We start from the raw sequence: 19,430 nt of genomic DNA on the forward strand, positions 1-19,430 counted from the left end.
GTTTAGCGTAGCGCATGGGGACTCACCGAGCGGGCCGCTTGTGGCCCAGGGGCCTTAGGTTGCCGACCCCCTGTGTTAGATGGTCATTTTTCAACAGCTCAGAGCCTCCATACACACTGCCCAGGCTTGCACCTCAGACAGGTGACTTCAGTGCTTCTAATACAGCAAAAGCAATGCAGGAGGAGCAGCTACAAGTTACCCGTTTCTGCAGCCACAGCGGGCGCTGTGATTCTTCAGCGGTTTGACTTCACACCCTGAGATGCTCTCCACCGGCTCTCAAGACACGATGGATGCCAACGACAGTCACCCAGAATACAAAATGATCAGATAAATCACACCTAGTCATCAACTGTAGAAAAACTGCTGATAAATAATTCTTCAAGGCACTTTATTGTTTCAGGAAGTGGCTCTTGGGTTGCCCGAATCAAAATCAGGCACAAAATACAGCACCAATCTCACAATGAACAGGGACCAAAACTAAAATGAAATGAAACAACATTCCTACTTTAGACAACTCACAGTCTCTAGATAGCAGATGAAATGAAAGAGCAGAATGAGAAAAAGCCAGTTAATATTAAGAAAAAATATCTTCTGAAAAGCCACACACCGAATATTTTGAAAGGTGAACCAAAATTAAGAAGAGTGTAAAAATATTTAGGAATCCCAGTGACTCTTCCCCTAAAGATCAAAAAGTCACAAGATCTTAAACACCCTCCATTATTAAATTCATTTTTATCCCACCTTTCCTCCTAGGAGCTCAAAGCAGACTACATGGTCTTCCATTTCATCCTTCTGCAAGCTAGCAGTTTACATAACCAGTTTCCTCCCTGCAAATCTTTCATCTTTAACTGACACATAATGAGCAGATATCCAACAGGTGAAGCTTAACCCCCCCCCCAAGAAGTGTGCATGCACACGAAAGCTCATACCAAAATAAAAACTTAGTTGGTCTTTAAGGTGCTACTGAAGGAATTTTTTTTATTTTACTTCGATCCAGACCAACACGGCTACCTACCTGTAACCCCCCCAAAAAAGAATCACTTTATTTACACACCTGGAAATTTTGGGTTGAATTCTGCAGCGACCTATGCCAGAATAACTGTTGGAAACTCTAGTAGGAGCCCTCAGCAGATTAAGCAATTTTGCTTTTTGATGTAATGTGTCTTTGAACAGTAACTAAAAATGATGTTTTACTGGAATGGAAGCTGAGCCCTTAATGCTACAGCACCACACAGAGAAATGAGAACCACTTCTGCCTAGCCTAACATGTCTGATAGCCTACATTCAAGACTATAGTCAATATTAGTTTTACTTACAGCAGACCCACTAAAATCAATAGGTGTAAATGAATCTGTTAATTTCAATGGGTTCACACTATATATTACTTGGTACACTCATCTTGTGGAATAGTATTTCAGAACAGGTGCCAACAGTACTAATTCATCAGCAAGTAAAAACTTACATTCATTCAGACCTTCCTGGGCCTTTGAAATGGTTTTATTGTTCCTTAAATATGGCAGGCATTTTATACCCTAAATGCCTACGAAAATTTGTTTTAGAGGATTGTCTTAAATTATTATGCCTTACCTCATCTTGGTAACCTCTGTTTTGAATTATTTATTTTAACAAATAATTAAGAAACAGAGCCCACCAAAAGCACAGATGGAGTTTCCTTAACCAGAGTATTCCATAAAGCACAGCGAAGTGGTAATTTCACCAGCTGCAATTAAAAATATGTTAAATTTTTGTACTCTAATGCAACTTGTTTGCTGGGTTTTTGGTTTCTTTTCCTTTTCTATTTCCTCTTTAGCACATAAATTTGGTATAGCCAGATGCAATAGAGCAGAGTCCCTGTACCTTTTATCTCAAGATTAGGAGAGGAAATTTATGCAGGTGTTATTTGCATGATAAGCAACACCTTTTAATTTTGGAGATAAACATTATCACCTAAAAATGGCTCTACAGCAAGCTGGAGTTAAAGGCAGAGAAATTGGGGCTACCGTATTTTTGCTCCATAAGATGCACCTGACCATAAGACACACTTAGTTTTCAGAGGAGGAAAGGGGGAAAGCCCCTTTTTGGAGGGATCAGCTCACAGTTGTGCAGCTTCTTTTGCAAAGAGGAAAAGCCCCATTTTTAAAGAATCAGCTCAAAGTTGTTGAGTTTACTTTGGAAAGGGAAAAAATCCTGTTCAACTCACAGTTCTGCAGCTTCTGATAATCTAATCAGCCAGGCAATCCAATCAGCCAGTCACATGTTGCAGCCTCCCTCTGCAGAACATTCAACAATGGAGGCCTGGGCAAGGGGGCGTGGCCGGGAAGGGAGTTGGCTTCCCTTATCTCCCTCCCCGTCTCTTGCAATCAGCTGCTGAGCAGCTTCTTTTCAACACCCCTCTTTCCCTCTTGTTAGCCTTTAGCTCCTTCTATAAATAAAAAAAAGCACGACCTGCTTTTTGCCCCTGGGCAATTCTGCTCCAGGGACCACACATTCGCTCCATAAGACGCACAGACATTTCCCCTTACTTTTTAGGAGGAAAAAAGTGCTTTATGGAGAGAGAAATAGTGTTTATGGAGAGAGAAATGCTGTAGTTAAAAAAAGGCAACAGAAATAGGGGCTAGTTGTTTTTTAAAAAAAGGTTAGCAACCCCGGGTAAAATAGAAGCTAATGTAACAAGTTTCCTATGTAGTTAAAGAAACAAAGTAAATTCACACACAATATTACAATAAATAAATGTTTGCACCATTTAACAATTACGACCATAGGTCTCTAACATGTTCCACACTGAAGCATCAATAGGGAGGGGAGTTAGATAAATGGCATTGTTTCTGTAGGGAAACCTGCTAGGATAATTACTCCTAAACCCGTTGTTTGCTCTGGTGTACCCAAGTACTGAATTTGGTCCCATAGATATTTCTGATTTTCATTCCTTATCCAACAAGAATCACCATTCAAATAAATGGACAGGTATAATTAAGGCGAACCAGTCGTGCAAGTGAACAATTGTTTGCAGGACTAGATCCTAATGGAAGTTGTTCCTGCCACGATAAGAGTCCAAACAACTCTTACCCATGAGGACAGATGTGTTTCTGTGCATCTGATCCATAAAAGACAGTGTGGTTCTAACTATGCTAATCTCTATCAGCTAAGAAGGGCCAGCGTGGGATTAGATTGTTAGTTCCCAAGCGGGGAGGAGAATGAGTGTTGGTGCTGTATACATCGTATGAGGGATGTGTGAGAGAGATGCATACATACGACAAGTATATCTATGCATTCTGTCATTCTGGTCACACTCACTGCTCAGGATAAATAACGTTAGCCACTTCTGGTTTAAACACAGTACGGTCACAATCTTGTTTTCTCCAGGGACCTCGCTAAATTGATTTAACTACTTCAAAGTACAGTGATGCCTCGCAAGACGATTGCCTCATGCAACGAAAAACTCGCAAGACGAAAGCGTTTTGCGATTTTTTTGGTGACTCGCAAGGCAAATTTTTCTATGGCTGTGCTTTGCAAGATGAATTTTTTGCATATTTTTTTGTTTTGGTTTGTTTTAAATCCTATGGGAAACCGCGCTTCGCAAGACGAAATTTTTGCAATACAAAATGACTCGCGGAACGAATTAATTTCGTCTTCAGCTGAAGGCTGATTTGAGACTTCATAAACCATGGTTTATCTCTAGCCATGGTGCTCTCATGGTTTATCACAAACCATGGTTTATGAAGCTGGGAGTGTCAGGTGATGTGCTTCTCCCTCCCTAGCTCCTCCGCTCTCCTTCTGTTGCATGCTGACTTTAGAAAAAAGACCTGAATTATATTAAACCAGGATTCCATATTACAGTGCTCCCTCGGTTTATGAACTGGAAGTCTGTTCTTAAACCTAAATTGTTCTTAAACCAAGGCCTCCCTAATGAGGCCTCCCGCTGCTGGTGCCCTTCCACCGTTCGGATTCTGTTCTTTGACCAAGGTAAAGTTCTCAAACCAAGACACCATTTCCGGTTTTGCAGAGTTTGTAAACCAAATCGTTCTTAAAACAGACTGTTCTTAAACAGAGGTACCACTGTATGTTCTAATTCAGGCTGAATGTCGATCGACAAGCCAAGATAATAAGCCACCGTGTGATGGAAGCAGTGGAGGGGTGATTGAGGAGTGCCTAGTTTATGGAAAGCCATGGTTTGACTGAGGTCATGAAGTGGCTCACTGTGTCAATTAAAAAACAATGTAGCATCCTTTCAATGCTACTCATTTCTCGTATTATTTGATTATATTCTATTAAAATGATCTTTGTGCTTCATCCAAGCTGCAATGAATTTGCCGAGCTAAATGAACAGAAGGGACATTTGTGATAGCTCAAAAATACCAACAATATTCTTTTTAAAAAATCATGTTAAAGACAAAGGGAATGCAGGTGCACAACATGACGGAAAACTCACAGGAGGATGCAAGTGGCAGAAGAGCAAGCTTAGGAAAGATCTGAGGTATTTTAAACTCCTGAGTAACGGTGACACATGGAGATGTGAAGGAGCAAGGGTGAGCATTCACTTCTTAACTCTCATTTGCGTTTTCAGTTGTTAAGAGTCACTGTGTTCCACCATCCACTTCCAAGAGTTCATCAAGGTATTCTAATACTTCATCCTAGAAGAGATCACAACAGAGGATAGGTTAATTCTGTGCTGTGCAAACTTTTAAGGAGAATTTCTTTTTTTACAAGTATCAGGTAGAGTTGAAAATGTAGCCAGCTAAGGCTAGTGCAACAGGATAGAAGTTTCTCCTGATGAATAGCTCACTTGCTTCTGATGATGGACCTGAGTGGATAATATTTTTCCAACCTTTAGGAATGAATGAATGAATAAAATCAATAAAATAACTTTCAAGATGGTGTGACTGACAGCTGGCCTTTGCAATGGGTGCGCCCTTTTACAATAGCCTACTGCTGAAAACACAATTACAGCTAATGCCTAGAGAGCCGCAGACACAAAACACAGGATTATCCCGGCTTCCCATTGGAATCACTGGACTGCCAAAGTGAGCAAAGAGGGCAATATTTGCCTCTGTAATATAGACAGATACATAGATACAAGTTCTCACATTTTGGTTTATTTTATAACTGCAATTGCTTTTAATGGTATATATGGAACTGTTTTTAATTGTTTTAACACTTTGTTTTAGGGTTGTAGCTGTTTTGTTTGTTTTATAATTCAATATGCTATAGTTGTAAGCCACCTTGGTAAAGGGCAGCTAACAGTCTAATAAATAAAATGTTCATTCATTCATTCATTCATTCAATTTATAGGCCACTTCATAAAAAAGTTCTCTAAGCAGTTTATAAAGTAAAAACCATACAGTCACATGGCTGAAATGAAATATATATGATCAATATCACAATAAGGTGGATGGGATGACATGCTGCTATTCCTCCTTTCACCACAAGCTCGTTGGCCCGTCGATAAAAGTGCGAAGTGGTTTCAACAGCTTCTGGAAGGACAACTGTTTGCTTTGCGTTCTCATCGCCAAATATTATTTACCAAAATTAAGCCGTTGGCTGTAACAGAAGCGGCCTTCCAAACGCTGCAGACACGCATAAATATTTGTGGAAGGAGAGATTACTGTGAAAATAATGAAGCTTTTTCAAACGAGTGAAAATAAGCACTCACGTTCTCATTCGGCAACTTTGATTTGTTTTTCCTCCCAGCACGGAAGCATGCGCAAAGGTAGAAACAATCGTTTGTTTTTCTGCACGCCTTCAGGAATTCTATAGAGATGGGTGTGACCACCTCTGCATGAACCCATTCCTCATAAGATGCTCTTGCAGCTCTGTATCTGCAATGCTGTTTTTCCTGGTGCAACTGATCAGGAGAACCAGTGTTGCAGTTGAACAATAACTGGGTCGCTACATTCTTAGCAATGTAAGCACTAATGTAAAAACTTAGAGCAGAACCACCCATTGACACTGGGATATCGCTTGTTGTGGGCTGGTGTGACGAATTGACACAGTTTTGAAATGTTTATTCCTACCTGGCTGGAAAAGAGTTAATCCACCTCCAGCCTGACTGACATAACATTCTGATGGGGGCGGGACTGTTCCCAGTTTAAAAGGAGGGAGTGTCGGTTTGGTCATTTAGGGAGAAGGGGAGGGAGTGGTGTGATGTGTAGAAAGTTGAGAGGTCAGGAGAGTGGGAATGTAGATGTGGTTTAGGAAAGCTTGAAGTTAAATGTTTGACAGAGTTATTGTACAAATGAAACAAAGCTGAGAAACTCATTAAATGTTAAAGACACAACTATGTTTTTAAGATAATAAAATTTCATCTCTTTGTTGCCAAGAAGAATCCTCATTATTGTTCCAGCTGGGTATCAGAACTCACAGCAGTGGTGGCTCAATAGAGGACAAAACTTACCTCAGGAATAGAGGCGGCAGTTTGTGTCCTAGAGTTACACTGAGGAGGCTTAGGAGGATAAACCTGGGGTGCCACGAAGTTGCCAGAGTGGAAAGGGCAAACTTTTACAGTGGGGAATCAAATGGAGTGAGACCCTTTACTGTAGGCAAGAGGTTATTCCGTCAAATAGCCTAGAGTTTCTTAAGATACCAGGCCACGTAAGCTGGAAGACACTCTTTACTAAGAAACCCGCAAGTAAAAAGGGGTTTATTTTAAGGCGGCAGGAGAAGAGGGTGGGTGGTTTCACCTCTGGATTCCTGTGTCGCATTTTAGTAATAGAGAGGGGGACTTTTCGTCACAGCTGGTCAAATCAGGATGATACAGATAGGAGGGTTTGCTGAGGACCTGGAATGTGGGGCAGCTTGATAGTGAGGATCATGAGGGTTTTTTTTGGGGGGGGGGACCTCTCTCGCCCCACCTGTCTCTGCAATGAGAGCCACAAGCCCTGCCTCCCACTCCCTAGCTCTGCCACCTAACCTGGCTTCATCAGACATTGGGAATAGCTCTGCCTCTCCAGCCCCTGCCAGGCTCTCTGGGGCAGAGACACCTCCCTTTGTCAGCTAAACCCAGGAAGTGCCAAAGGAGAACAGAAGGCTCTGCCTACTAGGCGTAGTAAAAGACTGCAGAAAGTTGAGGCTACCCCATTACCATATATAGGACAACAAGGCTGCGTGTCAGAGTTGGACCCATGTCAAAAGCACCGGGAGTTTGCTGTAGTTGTACTTGGATTGATTATGTGTATTGCCTGCAGTGCATATGATTTGCATATGTCTCACAGCAATCTAAACCTTAAAACCTTTTGAAAGAATCCTCCTTTGAGTCTTTGTTCTCCAGCAAATGCGAGCACTGCTAGACAACCCTGTGTCAAGTTTCTCCTCTTTACCTGTGTCATTTCCTCATATTTTCTTGACTGCAGCAGCTATTAATATACGGAAGCAGGGAAACACATTATGTGACAATGTAAAAACATAGGCAATTCTGCCAAAACTTTATGGAGAGGAGGTCCTGAATTCAAGGGCAGGCCTGTGTCAAACATAAGGTCTAGTCCTGCCCTCAGAAATTAAAAGTTTTCCAACAAAAATACTGTATTTTAGTTGGGAATGGGATCTGTTGCTTTGTAAAACAGTTTTGCTGCTCCATATATTTTCATAGATATATATTCTGGATCACAGATAGTATCTAGATGAAAATGCTACTTTGGATTCATTGATATGGTAGCAGAATCAATCGCACTCCCTCATTAAAGGATGAGAGATCGCCATCATTTTCTCATTAGCACTTTCCTGACAGGCAACATCACCCCTCTCTTTTGGGAATGCAGAATGGAAACTGAGTAAGTCATTTGCAACCAGCCAGCAAATACTTCACAAGTATCGACTCTGCAGAAACAGCAAAGCCAAATTTGCTTAGTGCTGATTGGCCCGCTGTTTCTATCAATCACAAAGTCATATCGCCCCACTCTGAGCAGTCGCAATGCTACACTGTGCAGGTAACAGCGCAGGAACGGAAAGGGAAGAACACACACTCTACAAACCAAAAGCACACTGGTCAGCTAACCTTCGGCATGGGTGGACAGCTCTAAGTGTGTCATTACAGGAACAGAAAGTACCCTGGAGCAAAAAATACTGGGCCTGCTCCCAATGTAGATGGCTGATGGGATGGATGGGACGTCGACAACACAGTAGTTCAGGATGATGTGCAGGTCCCTATTCACAGAGAGTGGGTGCACATCGCTGATGTGTGTGGTGGTCGTGGGGAGAGTGTATGCTGATATGATTCTCTTGCTGGTGGTAGTTGGTGTATGGTCCTGAATTGACAGATTCTGGGAGCATAAATGGGCCAGCCATCAACCCCCCCCCCCCAGCACCACCCCATCTTCTACTTGGGCAGCAGGGCTTCAACTGCAGTAGCAGCTCTGCCACTCTAGGCTGGTCCTGGGGTGGGTTAGAATTGCTCAAACACGACCAGGTGAGTGGTATTTATGAGCCTAGACCAGGGGTGGGCAAACTGAGGCCTGGGGGCCGGATACGGCCCAATCGCCTTCAAAATCCGGCCAGCGGACGATCCGGGAATCAGTGTGTTTTTACATGAGCAGAATGTGTGCTTTTATTTAAAATGCATCTCTGGGTCATTTGTGGGGCATAGGGATTCATTCATATATATTTTTTTCAAAATATAGTCCGGCGCTCCACAAGGTTTGAGGGACAGTGGACCGGCCCCCTGCTGAAAAGGTTTGCTGACCCCTGGCCTAGACTATGCCTCAGTTCCTCTTCTCACAGGCATTGCTACCAAGCTGGTGAAACCCCCCCCCACTGTTGTCAACCTGAGTGCATGTGGAAATTGCTTTTCTTACTACACCAAACCTGAAACTCTGATTGCTTCCACCTACTCCCCAAAATGCCGAAAATACTATGCAAATCAGGACGAATGTGCAATTTTAGCTAAATGACAACCGCGCTAGCTTTTGAGTGAAGCAAGTGCTACCGAAACAAAGATGAAATCCGTGTCTCACGGGGATCCCTTATAGGGATGCTGGGCACCAGTTAGGGTAGGGCCCCCTGGCATGCCATGAGAGGCTGCAGGTGTGGCCCTATAGACCGACACTGTCCTTGCTGCTTCATCTCATCGGCAGAGCCACTGATTAGGCTAATGGAGAGGGAGAACTAGTTGACAGGGAGGCTGGTTCCATTGCCACGGCAACAGAGACATTTCTTCCTCTGCTAGGATGCCTGGATAACAGGTGGGGAGGGGAGTCTGCCAAGCCTATAACCAGCTGTTCATAAGTCAGCCAGGCACAGGCAATTTTTTTCCTTATTTCCTTATTTGGAGATATGACAAAAGCATCACATGCTTAATTTCTGCATGTCAGGCTGCTTTTGAAAGCAAAACAAACTAAAAAAAAAAAGACAGCCCTACTAACACATTACAACTGGCCTTAAATATCCTTAAACCACCATTAACTTTTACTGACCCAGGTGGCGCTGTGGTTAAACCACTGAGCCTAGGGCTTGCTGATCAGAAGGTCGGCGGTTCGAATCCCTGTGACGGGGTGAGCTCCCGTTGCTCGGTCCCAGCTCCTGCCAACCTAGCAGTTCGAAAGCACGTCAAAATGCAAGTAGATAAATAGGAACCGCTATAGCGGGAAGGTAAACGGCGTTTCCGTGTGCTGCTCTGGTTTGCCAGAAGCGGCTTTGTCATGCTGGCCACATGACCTGGAAGCTATACGCCGGCTCCCACGGCCAATAATGCGAGATGAGCGCGCAACCCCAGAGTCTGTCACGACTGGACCTAATGGTCAGGGGTCCCTTTACCTTTACCTTAACACAATGGTATTGCTCTACTGGACTTACTTCATCATCATCCATCACGTGCTCTTTGGCAAATTCATACATTTCCCTCTGAAGTGTTGTTATGTTGTAATACCGAACAGCTTCCTAGAAAAAGAACGGTGAAATTCCACGTCACATTAACAGCAGAACCGTGCCTATAAGCTCCTTTTTAGCACAGGCTCATGCACTGAATGGAAGAAACATTTCTTACAGAATCATAGAAATGTAGAGTTGGAAAGGACCACGAGGGTCATCTAGTCCAACCCCTTGCGATGCAGGAATCTTCTTGCCAAATGTGGGGCTTGAACCCACGACCCTGGGAGGAAGAGTTTCATGCTCTACCAACTGAGCTATCTTTCCCCAGCACATCTCGTACCCTTGATGACTATACTAGAGAGGGCTCTACAATTTTGGGGCTAGCCTGGTTTCCCCTCTCCCCTTCCGAAGAAGCCTTTACCTTCTCTTCAGCAAAACAGCGTTTCGCTGGCCTTTTCTACAGGAAAAGCCAGCAGGTAGCTTGCTGGCTTGGATGCTCCAAGGTGAGGTGTGCTGTGGTAGGGGGCACCTCAACTTCAAGCAATCAAGGAAGCTCCTCACCAGCTCCTTCCATGAGAAAGCTGGCAGGGAGCATGTTGGGCACCCTTGCCTCTTGAGCAGCTACAGAAGCGATTTGATCAACCGTGAAGCTGGAAGGCATTCTCATGCAACTATCGGGACAGACCCCACCCACCCGCACAGCTTCAAAGACGGAAGGAAGGCAATGGCACAGCTCCCATGGTAAGCCTAAAGACTGAACACGTTGAAGCACAACTATTGAAAAGACTGTAAGGTTGAATGTGCCGACTGCGACCGGTTCAACGTTTTACTTACAGGTCTAGGTTGGAAGTCTTCATCCGTGAGTCCCCATTTGTCCTTATGGTATTGATAATAGACTAGATTCTGTTTCATCACTCCGTCCGTCTGGTCGAAGAGCATGTAGCTAACAACACACGAGGCGGCATTTCTCACATCGTTCACTGAATGAATATTAAACAAGAGTCAGCTTCTCAGGAGACCGTTAGGAAACAGCTGTTGCTTCCTGCTATCTGAGCGTGCATCTGCATATTTCTTACGTCGTAAATTCTGTACTCTTGGCGAGCCTCAAAATCAGAATGCAAGGATTCTTCCTTCTTTCTTGGATATGCAGATAGAGATAGTGGTAAACTCTTTTCTCAGAAAGCATTAATTCCCATTCTTTGTGTATTATGTGTGCCAGAAATGGGGGGAAAAGAGCCTTTCTGCTTCTAGTTTTGGAAATATAAAAATAATTAGCATAGTCAGGACTGGGTGAGGGGGTTCTGGTAAAGCCAGGACTTTCAAGGTCCTGTGCAGATGCTGGATACCTATTTTAGATATATTATAATGATGCTAAGAAGCAGCTTTGCTAGCACAGCTTTTCGTCTCCAGTGAAGAGAAACGTTTTAAATAAGTGAAATGCGCATATATGGTTTTTTTAAAAGATAGAACCAGGCCCAATTTCAGGAGAGCGCAAAACCTCTTACTTACATTTATAATAGGCAAACTGCAAGTAGTGATACATCGTGGCTACAAATTTCTCCACAACATAGCCTCCTATGACTGGCGTGAGATCAATTTCGCACTTCAGTTTGCATTCAAGAACTTCAATGTAGTGATCTGAAGAAGAAAGCACACACGTTCTGAGCATTACACAGTTGTTTCTTTAATTCAGTTTAGCAGCTGGTAGTTCTGCTGTAGAAATCTGTGCAATGAAATTCAAAAGTGCTCTGCTACTTTAGCTCCAAGATCAATGCGTACATTTTTCAGCATGCAGGAAGAAACCCCTAACAGAGAACCATCTTATATATAAAAAAAGTTGCATACGGTACTGCTCCCAGTAAAATTTTCACTTGATTGTAGTGCCACCTACAGGTTCTAGAGGAGGTAAAGGTAAAAGGACCCCTGACCATAAGTCCAGTTGCGGACAACTCCGGGGGTGTGGCCCTCATCTCGCTATACTGGCCGAGGGAGCCGGCGTACAGCTTCCAGGTCATGTCGCCAGCATGACTAAGCCGCTTCTGGCGAACCAGAGCAGCGCACGGAAACGCCGTTTACCTTCCCGCCAGAGCAGTACCTATTTATCTACCTGCACTTTGACGTGATTTCAAACTGCTAGATTGACAGGAGCTGGGACAGAGCAACGGGAGCTCGCCCCGTCACAGGGATCCGAACCGCCGACCTTCTGATTGGCAAGCCCTAGGCTAATTTATTGTTAAATCCTGATATTAACATCTTGGCATTCCATAGCTTTGTTTACTACCGTAATTGGGGTGGGAGGATAAAATAGGCTGTCATTCTGTTTAGCTACAGAGAGTATTCTAAAAAGCAGCTTCATGTTATCTAAAGTGACAATGCAGGGTTGCTGCTACTGTTTTTTTTTTAAAAAAGGAAAGTCATCTCCAGGCAAAGTAGGCAGGGGCTGCTTAAGCCTTTCTCAGTCCACTGATTGACCATCTATATCAACCCTCATATGGCTCTTCTACACAAAGGTGAGGCTATGTATTGAACTGTAAGGGAAAAGCCATGGGGATACTTAAGAGAAGAAAATCTTGGGGAAAGGATTAAACCCGCCATCCCTTTCTCATCCAATCTTTCATCCTCTCTGCAGCTGTTCTTCTTTAAAAACCAAACAAAACTTATCCGCATTTGCACATACCACAATGGGGCTGGGAAATTTCGGGCTCCACAATCTAGATCAGCCTCAGATGCCGAATTTGACAGGGGGATGTATCCCTCTTCCATTTAAACATGGGACTGAGGAGGCAGTCAGTCAGTGGCAGGGAGGATCAATATTTAAAGGATGGGGTAGGTGGCTTTCAAAGAGCACATTGCAGCTTTAAGACAGTGCCCACGCTCCCAAGGGGAAACTGGAGACTGTCTTAAGAGTGCTTTGCAAAACCACCTTTTGAAGCAGCCTCCCTAACCCTCCTTTAAGCTATCTGACAGGCAGCAAGTGAGGGTGGGAGTCTCCCCCACCACTCTGATGTTTAAAGTAGAATGGGTGGCTGCTTCAAATACTGTAGCACTTTTGCTGCACTTCTCCTTTAAGTGGGCAAGTGGCAGTAGTAATGCCTCAGCCCACCCCCGCTAAATGGCTTTAACTCTGTTTGTCTACTGTTGAACAGAGAGATTAAATCTTGCTGCCTAGGCTGCATGATCTTGTTCTCAAAAACATGCCAACCTGGGATGTCAGCTTGTGGCTGGGTGGGGTGGTTTGGGGAAAATGGCCTCAGGGGCCAAATCAGGGGCGAAATCAGACCCTGGATAGGCAGAAATTGCCCCATGGGCCAGAGGTGCACCCCCAGACTAAATAGTTAGCTCCTATGGGCTATGTAACAAGGCTTTCTTGCTTTAATGTCATTGTGTTCCTCAGTTTTATGCAGATAATTATATATTACAATGCATAATTTCAATTATATTGGTCAGAAAACAATGAAAGGTTTGCTACTAACTTCAGTCAAGGACTGATTTCCCAGATTAATTTCCTGGGTGGAAAAAAAACTTCCTAAATTCAGATTTACAGACATTAAACCACTTGCTGTGGTTTAACAAACCATAATCTTGCAATATATCACAAAATTAGTTTATCTACAGAATCATCAGGATGAAGCAAATCAGACACAGAGCAACAAGATATGGATGTGTTAGGGGAACACCTATCAAAGAAAATAAACATGATGATGCATTGAATATTTATTATGATGTATTATGTGGAAAGGTGATTTAATATAACTCTAACTCTGAAACACACATTCTTATCCATTTTCCCATAGTTTATTATTTCCCATATTTACCCATCTATATGACCGTCTGGAAAATGAGCATGTAGATTTGACACCACCTGCTATCTTATGAATTCTCTCTCTCACTCACTCCTTCCGCAGCAATCTCCTACTGTTTAAACAGACACCTCTGACAGCTAGCATTATCAGAAAGTAAATCTACAAACAGCACACGTCAAGTAAAATTATTTTAGGAGAACAAGGTATCCTTCAATAACCCCTTCCCAAATGCTAGCACCCAGCTCAACACCTACCTGCTATGGACAGGTAGAACTCTTTAAAATCCGTAATCTCCCGGGAGCCTTCACAGGCAGCTATGCAATCATCATAGGCTTTGTAGAAATCAGGAATTGCCAGCTCCATGTCTGTGATGGAAGTCCTCCAATTTTCTCCATTGTAGGCCTTTACTGCCCTGATAAAGAGATTCTGAGGAGACCGGGGGGGAGGGGGAACTGTTAGGAAGTAGCATAGGCTTGATTTGACTTGATTCAAGGCTGCATTGCTGTGTCAAAATGGACAACAGTCCTGGTAGCACGTTCCCTGCCAACTACCTCTTCATAAGGTAAAAAAATGTCAAGGACCCCTGGACGGTTAAGTCCAGTTGAAGGTGACTATGGGGTTGTGGCGCACATCTTGCTTTCAGGCCAAGGGAGCCAGCGTTTGTCCACTGACAGCTTTCCGGGTCATGGGACCAGCATGACGAAGCTGCTTTTGGCACAACGGACCACCGTGACGGAAACCAGAGCGCATGGAAACTCCGTTTACCTTCCCGCCACAGTGGTATCTATTTATCTACTTCCATTGGTGTGCTTTCGAACTGCTAGGTTGGCAGGAGCTGGGACAGAGCAACGGGAGCTCACCCCATTGCACCAATTTGAACCGCCAATCTTCCAATCAGCAAGCCCAAGATGCTCCGTGGTTTAAACCACAGCGCCACCTCTTCATAGTTTCATTGCCACCACCCAGTCAGAGTCCTCTTTCAGCTGCATCCTTGAAGATACACTCTCCAATTCACTGTGACCCAGTTCACACATAATGCTAAGCCAACCATGGATTAGTGTGAACAAGCAAAGCTGCAGGTTCCCAGAGAGAAGACTGGGCCTGCTGTGCTCCTCTTCCAAGCCTGGCGCTGACACACTCTGTGGGGCTAAGCTATGGTTTGGCTTGATGTTATGTCTGAAGCCAGACTCGTGGTTTGCCTCACTCCAGACAAACTGCAAGCTGTAGCCACAGTTTCTTTTTGGTTTACTATTCACGTTTTGTCTGGGGGAAACAAACCATGAGTTTGGGTTTGGAGCAACGCTAAGCCAAACCATGCTTTAGCCCTGAATGGCGTGTCAGCAGCAGGACCAGGGTGCACAGCAAAGGGAGGAAAGACTTTCTCCTACTCTCCTATTTATTCCCCTCTTCTCTGTGCATGGCAGCAGGATCTTAGGACTGGTGTGAGTTGTGAAGGGATGAGGCAATATGGGCAAACTGCGTGGGGATGGGGATTGGCAATGGGGTGGCAGCAGTGGATAGGCAAGATGTGGGGTTTGAAGGAGCTGTAAGGGGATTGGGGGGTGAGGTGTAGAGGATGGTTGAGCAAGGCAAGTAGGGGTGACAGCCCCTAGTCTATATAATAACCCAAACCCTCACTGTCTTCAATCTCCCTATTCACTCTGCCACAACTTTTTTCAGCTGTCACTTTCCAACAGACTCTCTTGCACCTCCTCCCAAGATTTTAAAAGCGCTTTTGATACTTCAGTTCAAAACTATTACTTTTGCCAAACAGGTACATGATTCCGTTATTTCCCCATGAATACAATATTCCCACAAATAAAACGTTAAATATTTGAGCTTCCTCGGTCTGCTCATAGGTAGTCATGCACAATGAATCCAAAGAGTTACTTGTGCAAATATAGTATCTTAAAGCATTTGTCTTTGTGAGATAGCTCACAAAGTGGCACATTTGTAAATAGGCTGTCTATGCTTTATTAAGGAGGGGTGCAATCCAATCTGAAAGTCGCACTGTTTAGTGGGATAGGAGCAATGCCTACATCCTCTTGCATTAGCACAACACTACAACAGCGGATAAGAAGTGATGTTCTACTAAAAAAATTGGGCAGAGAAAGGAATATTGTGCAGAAGGAACAGAGGAATGGCTAATATGAATGGGATCCTATAAACAATGACAGAATCTAGCCCGCTCCTTATATTGGTACAGTGCTGAGCACCAAATTCTTTAAAACTTATTTCCAGGTAAGCATGGTTAAGACTGAGATGTAAGAGGCACAGCAAGTAGAACAGAAAACTATAGGAAATGTAAAATTAGGAGAACAGACATTAGCTTCTGGGTTGTTGTTGTTTTTACAGAGCTCTTCAGGAACATAAATAGGATGGGGAACATACCTCATATGATTTTATTTCCAAATCTTTAATATGGTCCTCAGCATCAGGCATACTTTTGTAGTATGCCATATTCCTTTTCATCATCTCATCTTCAGGATGTTTCAGGATAAATGTGTGTGCTGCTGCAATGGCTTTTGGGAAGTTGTTTGCCTAGCCAAAAAGGATCAAGAAAGAGAGACGTTTGAAAACATCACTTACATTTCATAAACCTTTCTCCTAGAGCTTTGATTTCATGCCATTGTTCTCAAGAAGACCAATGTCACGAGCCTAGGTGCCAACTTCTAAGGGTCAACGACCCTTCAGTTTTCAATAAATAAAAACAGAAAGCGTAATGGTGGTGGTAGGTGGTATAAACACCGACAACTGGGAAACACTGGCGTGCGATCAACTCCTGCCCGGAAACCTATGTTCCCACTGTGGAAGGACGTGTGGATCCAGAATTGGCCTCCACAGTCACTTACGGACTCACAGTTAAAACCTTGTTTATGGAAGATATCTTACTTGGCTACAAATGATCGCCAAATAGAAGAAGTAATTGAAAACTAATAAAATTTATTATTGACATATCTATTATGTCTTGATGATGCTTAGGGAAACTTTGGGAAGCTTTAAAACACTGATGTAACCATTGTTTGGGGCTTCATCTTTGTGGCAGTGGGAAGTCTTGTTGCAACAATAAAGATCAGGCCTACTGGCCACTGTTTTGCTTCTATCTCCTGGCTGAAGTCTCTCCCATGTGACCCCTCGACCTGAACCTATGGGATCCAATCGGATTTTTTTTAATTTAAATCAGATTTTTAAAATTTTAAATCAGATTTTTAAATTAAAATGCTTTTGGAGGTAAAACCTTTCTAAAGACAATTTTCTATTTAAGTTACATTATAGTCCAAAGGCTATTAATCAGGAAATGTGTGCTAAAACTCAGTCTAAGGTTTGTTTTTGTTTTTTTAAAAAACCGTTTAACCACATGAGTTAACAAACATGGATACATACGCTATAATGTTACTGTTTTAGTTAAATAAATTGTTTAAACTGTTATTGAGGGAATGATTATTTTTCTCCTTCCGATAAAGTGCAGCAGAAAAGTTGTCCAAATATAAACAGTTAACTAATGAAACCTCACAATAATTCCATAATTATCTGTCTATATGTTTCTAATAATATAACCAAACCAGTAATTTCCGACGTGACTGTAAAAAACGACTCTGAAAATTTATTACGGTACTGTATTCCAAAAATGAAAACCTTCCTCAAAAAATGATTTAAATCAAGTCTTACTGACTAGCGATTAAAATCGTGATTAAAATCAAACGCCCTCCCATCAGATGTCAAAGAGAAAAACAGCTACCAGATTTTTAGAAGACATCTGAAGGCAGCCCTATTTAGGGATGCTTTTAATGTTTAATAGATTATTTAATTTCATTTTTCTGTTGTAAGCCGCCCAGAGTGGCTGGGGAAACCCAGCCAGATGGGCGGGGTATTAATAATAATAATAATAATAATAATAATAATAATAATAATAATAATAATTAATCCACCCTGGTTCCCACCGTGTCTGGGCCCCTCCCTCCGAGAAGTGGGGAGGCGCTACCTTGAAGTAGGCGAACTGCAGGAACTTGTAGGGCTCCCGCTGCTGGAACTCGGCCAGCACCTCCCGGCTGGGCTGCGACTGGCGGAAGGCCGGCAGGCCCTGCTTGCAGCGCTTGAGGCACTGCGCCCGGCGCAGCAGGTCGCCGAAGAAGCGCAGCTCCTCGAAGCCGTCGAAGCGCCCGGGATCGCCGCCGCCTTCGCCCTCATAGTCCCGGGCTCGGGCCGAGCTGCAGTTGACGTGGCAGAAGGCCTCGCTGTCCCTCAGCAAGCGGTGCAGCCTCAGGCTGACCTCGAGGTAGCTGACGCTCTCGGGCCACTTCTCGGCGCTGTACTGGTCCAGGCCGTAGCGATAGGCGGACTCCAAGGGCATCAGCTCGTCGCGGGGGAAGCTGCGGAAGCTGTAGCGCTCGAATTGCGCCCGGCAGCCCGGAGCGAGCAGGCAAAGCAGCAGCAGCAGCAGCAGCAGCAGCGCCGGCGCAGCCAGAAGCAGAAGCGGCGGCCGCCGCGCGCAAACGAGGCGCCACATTTCCCTCCTTGAAGCTGGCGGGGAAGGCGCCGGACACGACCACGTCGCAAAAGGGGGGGAAATGGGCGAAGAGAAGGAGGAGGAGGAGATGGCGACGCCTCTCTCCCAGCGATTCGGAGGGACCAGGCGGGGAGACGGGAGGGTGGGCGCGCCGGGAGAGAGGGAGAGAGGTCTCCTCCTCCTGCCCGGCTGAGGGGCGGCGACGAGGGGCGAAGGGAAGCCGCTTCCTCAGGGAAGGGCAATACAGTACTGTATGTATGTATGTATGTATGTTTGGTTTTTCAGATTAAAGTTTCACAACCACATATCCACCCAACATACAGCATTAAAAACAAGATTCCAAAGAATCTCCTGGACTTCCCTCCTCCCCTTCGTGGGTCACATCATTTCCTCCTGCGTCTTTTATAATACTGTAATCCGAATCTTTTACATCTCCATTATATCCAAAATTCACCATTAAACTACTGTACAAGGGTCATAGCTGCCAAGTTATCCCTTTTTAAAAGGGATTTTCCCTTATGCTGAATAGGCTTCCTCACGAGAAAGGGGAAAACTTGGCAGCTATGACAAGGGTTATTCCAATCCTACTAATGGTTTTAGCTGTTTACAATTGCTTTTAAGATGAATGATAAATTCTCCCCCATTCTTTATTAAATTTTTGATCTTCCTGATTTCTGATCCTTCCAGGTCATTTTTGCCATTTTGTCATAGTCCAACTTAATCTGCTGTTATAACACTGCCATTCTTCTCCTGTTGGGATTTAAGGATTGAAGTTGTTGAGGGTTTTTTAGGATTTTACCCCAGGGAATAAACTGCCACAGGGGCCGGAATCAACCAACCGGTGGGCCGGATTAGGCCCCCGAAATGGATTTTGGACATGCCTGTCTTCTCAGCGGTGGCAGTGGCACCCTCCCGGTGGAACACCCTCCCATCAGACTTTTAGAAGATATCTGAAGGCAGCCCTTTATCAGGATTTTTTTAACGTCTGATGTTTTACAATTTTACACACACACAAAAGCAATGCAGGAATTTTACTGCTTTCAGTTGCAAAATAAAAATGTGGGTCCCCCCCCTTTCATTGCATTGGTATTTTATTGCAAAAGCCTTTTGGGTGATTTACGGTCTAAAAAGGCAGCATCGACATGATGAAGGAAAATAACGAAGCTGGCAAATGGTTTGAAAACCAGCGTTGCCTTCTTTTTCTGAACTCCTTTTTTCCCTCCTCCCTTCCATTTTCGGAGAAGGAGAAAGTTCCTCTCTTCTTTCCTTTTTTTCTTCTTCGCATTGCAATTGGCTGGCTGGGGGAACCCGAGGCGGAAGCTCCA

General features: G+C 44.0%; 1 protein-coding gene across 2 annotated transcripts; it reads right to left on the reverse strand.

Moving 5' to 3' along the window:
- Window positions 1–377: 377 nt before the first annotated feature.
- Window positions 378–18,235, reverse strand: CRTAP (cartilage associated protein). Of its 2 annotated transcripts, none has more exons than XM_035128922.2 (7): window positions 17,581–18,233; window positions 15,990–16,139; window positions 13,853–14,024; window positions 11,305–11,433; window positions 10,630–10,775; window positions 9,781–9,864; window positions 378–4,631 (listed from the first exon to the last, which is right to left on the reverse strand). In XM_035128922.2, exons 1-7 carry the CDS (start codon window positions 18,103–18,105, stop codon window positions 4,575–4,577), a joined length of 1,263 nt encoding a protein of 420 aa, XP_034984813.1. In that variant the 5' UTR covers window positions 18,106–18,233; the 3' UTR covers window positions 378–4,574. The 2 variants fall into 2 exon arrangements, with proteins under 2 accessions (XP_034984813.1, XP_060136600.1); XM_060280617.1 differs by lacking the exon at window positions 378–4,631 and adding an exon at window positions 9,269–9,396 and having other exon boundaries at window positions 9,748–9,864; window positions 17,581–18,235.
- Window positions 18,236–19,430: the final 1,195 nt, after the last annotated feature.

Source organism: Zootoca vivipara, chromosome 12, assembly GCF_963506605.1.
Source record: "Zootoca vivipara chromosome 12, rZooViv1.1, whole genome shotgun sequence".
Taxonomy (NCBI): domain Eukaryota; kingdom Metazoa; phylum Chordata; class Lepidosauria; order Squamata; family Lacertidae; genus Zootoca; species Zootoca vivipara.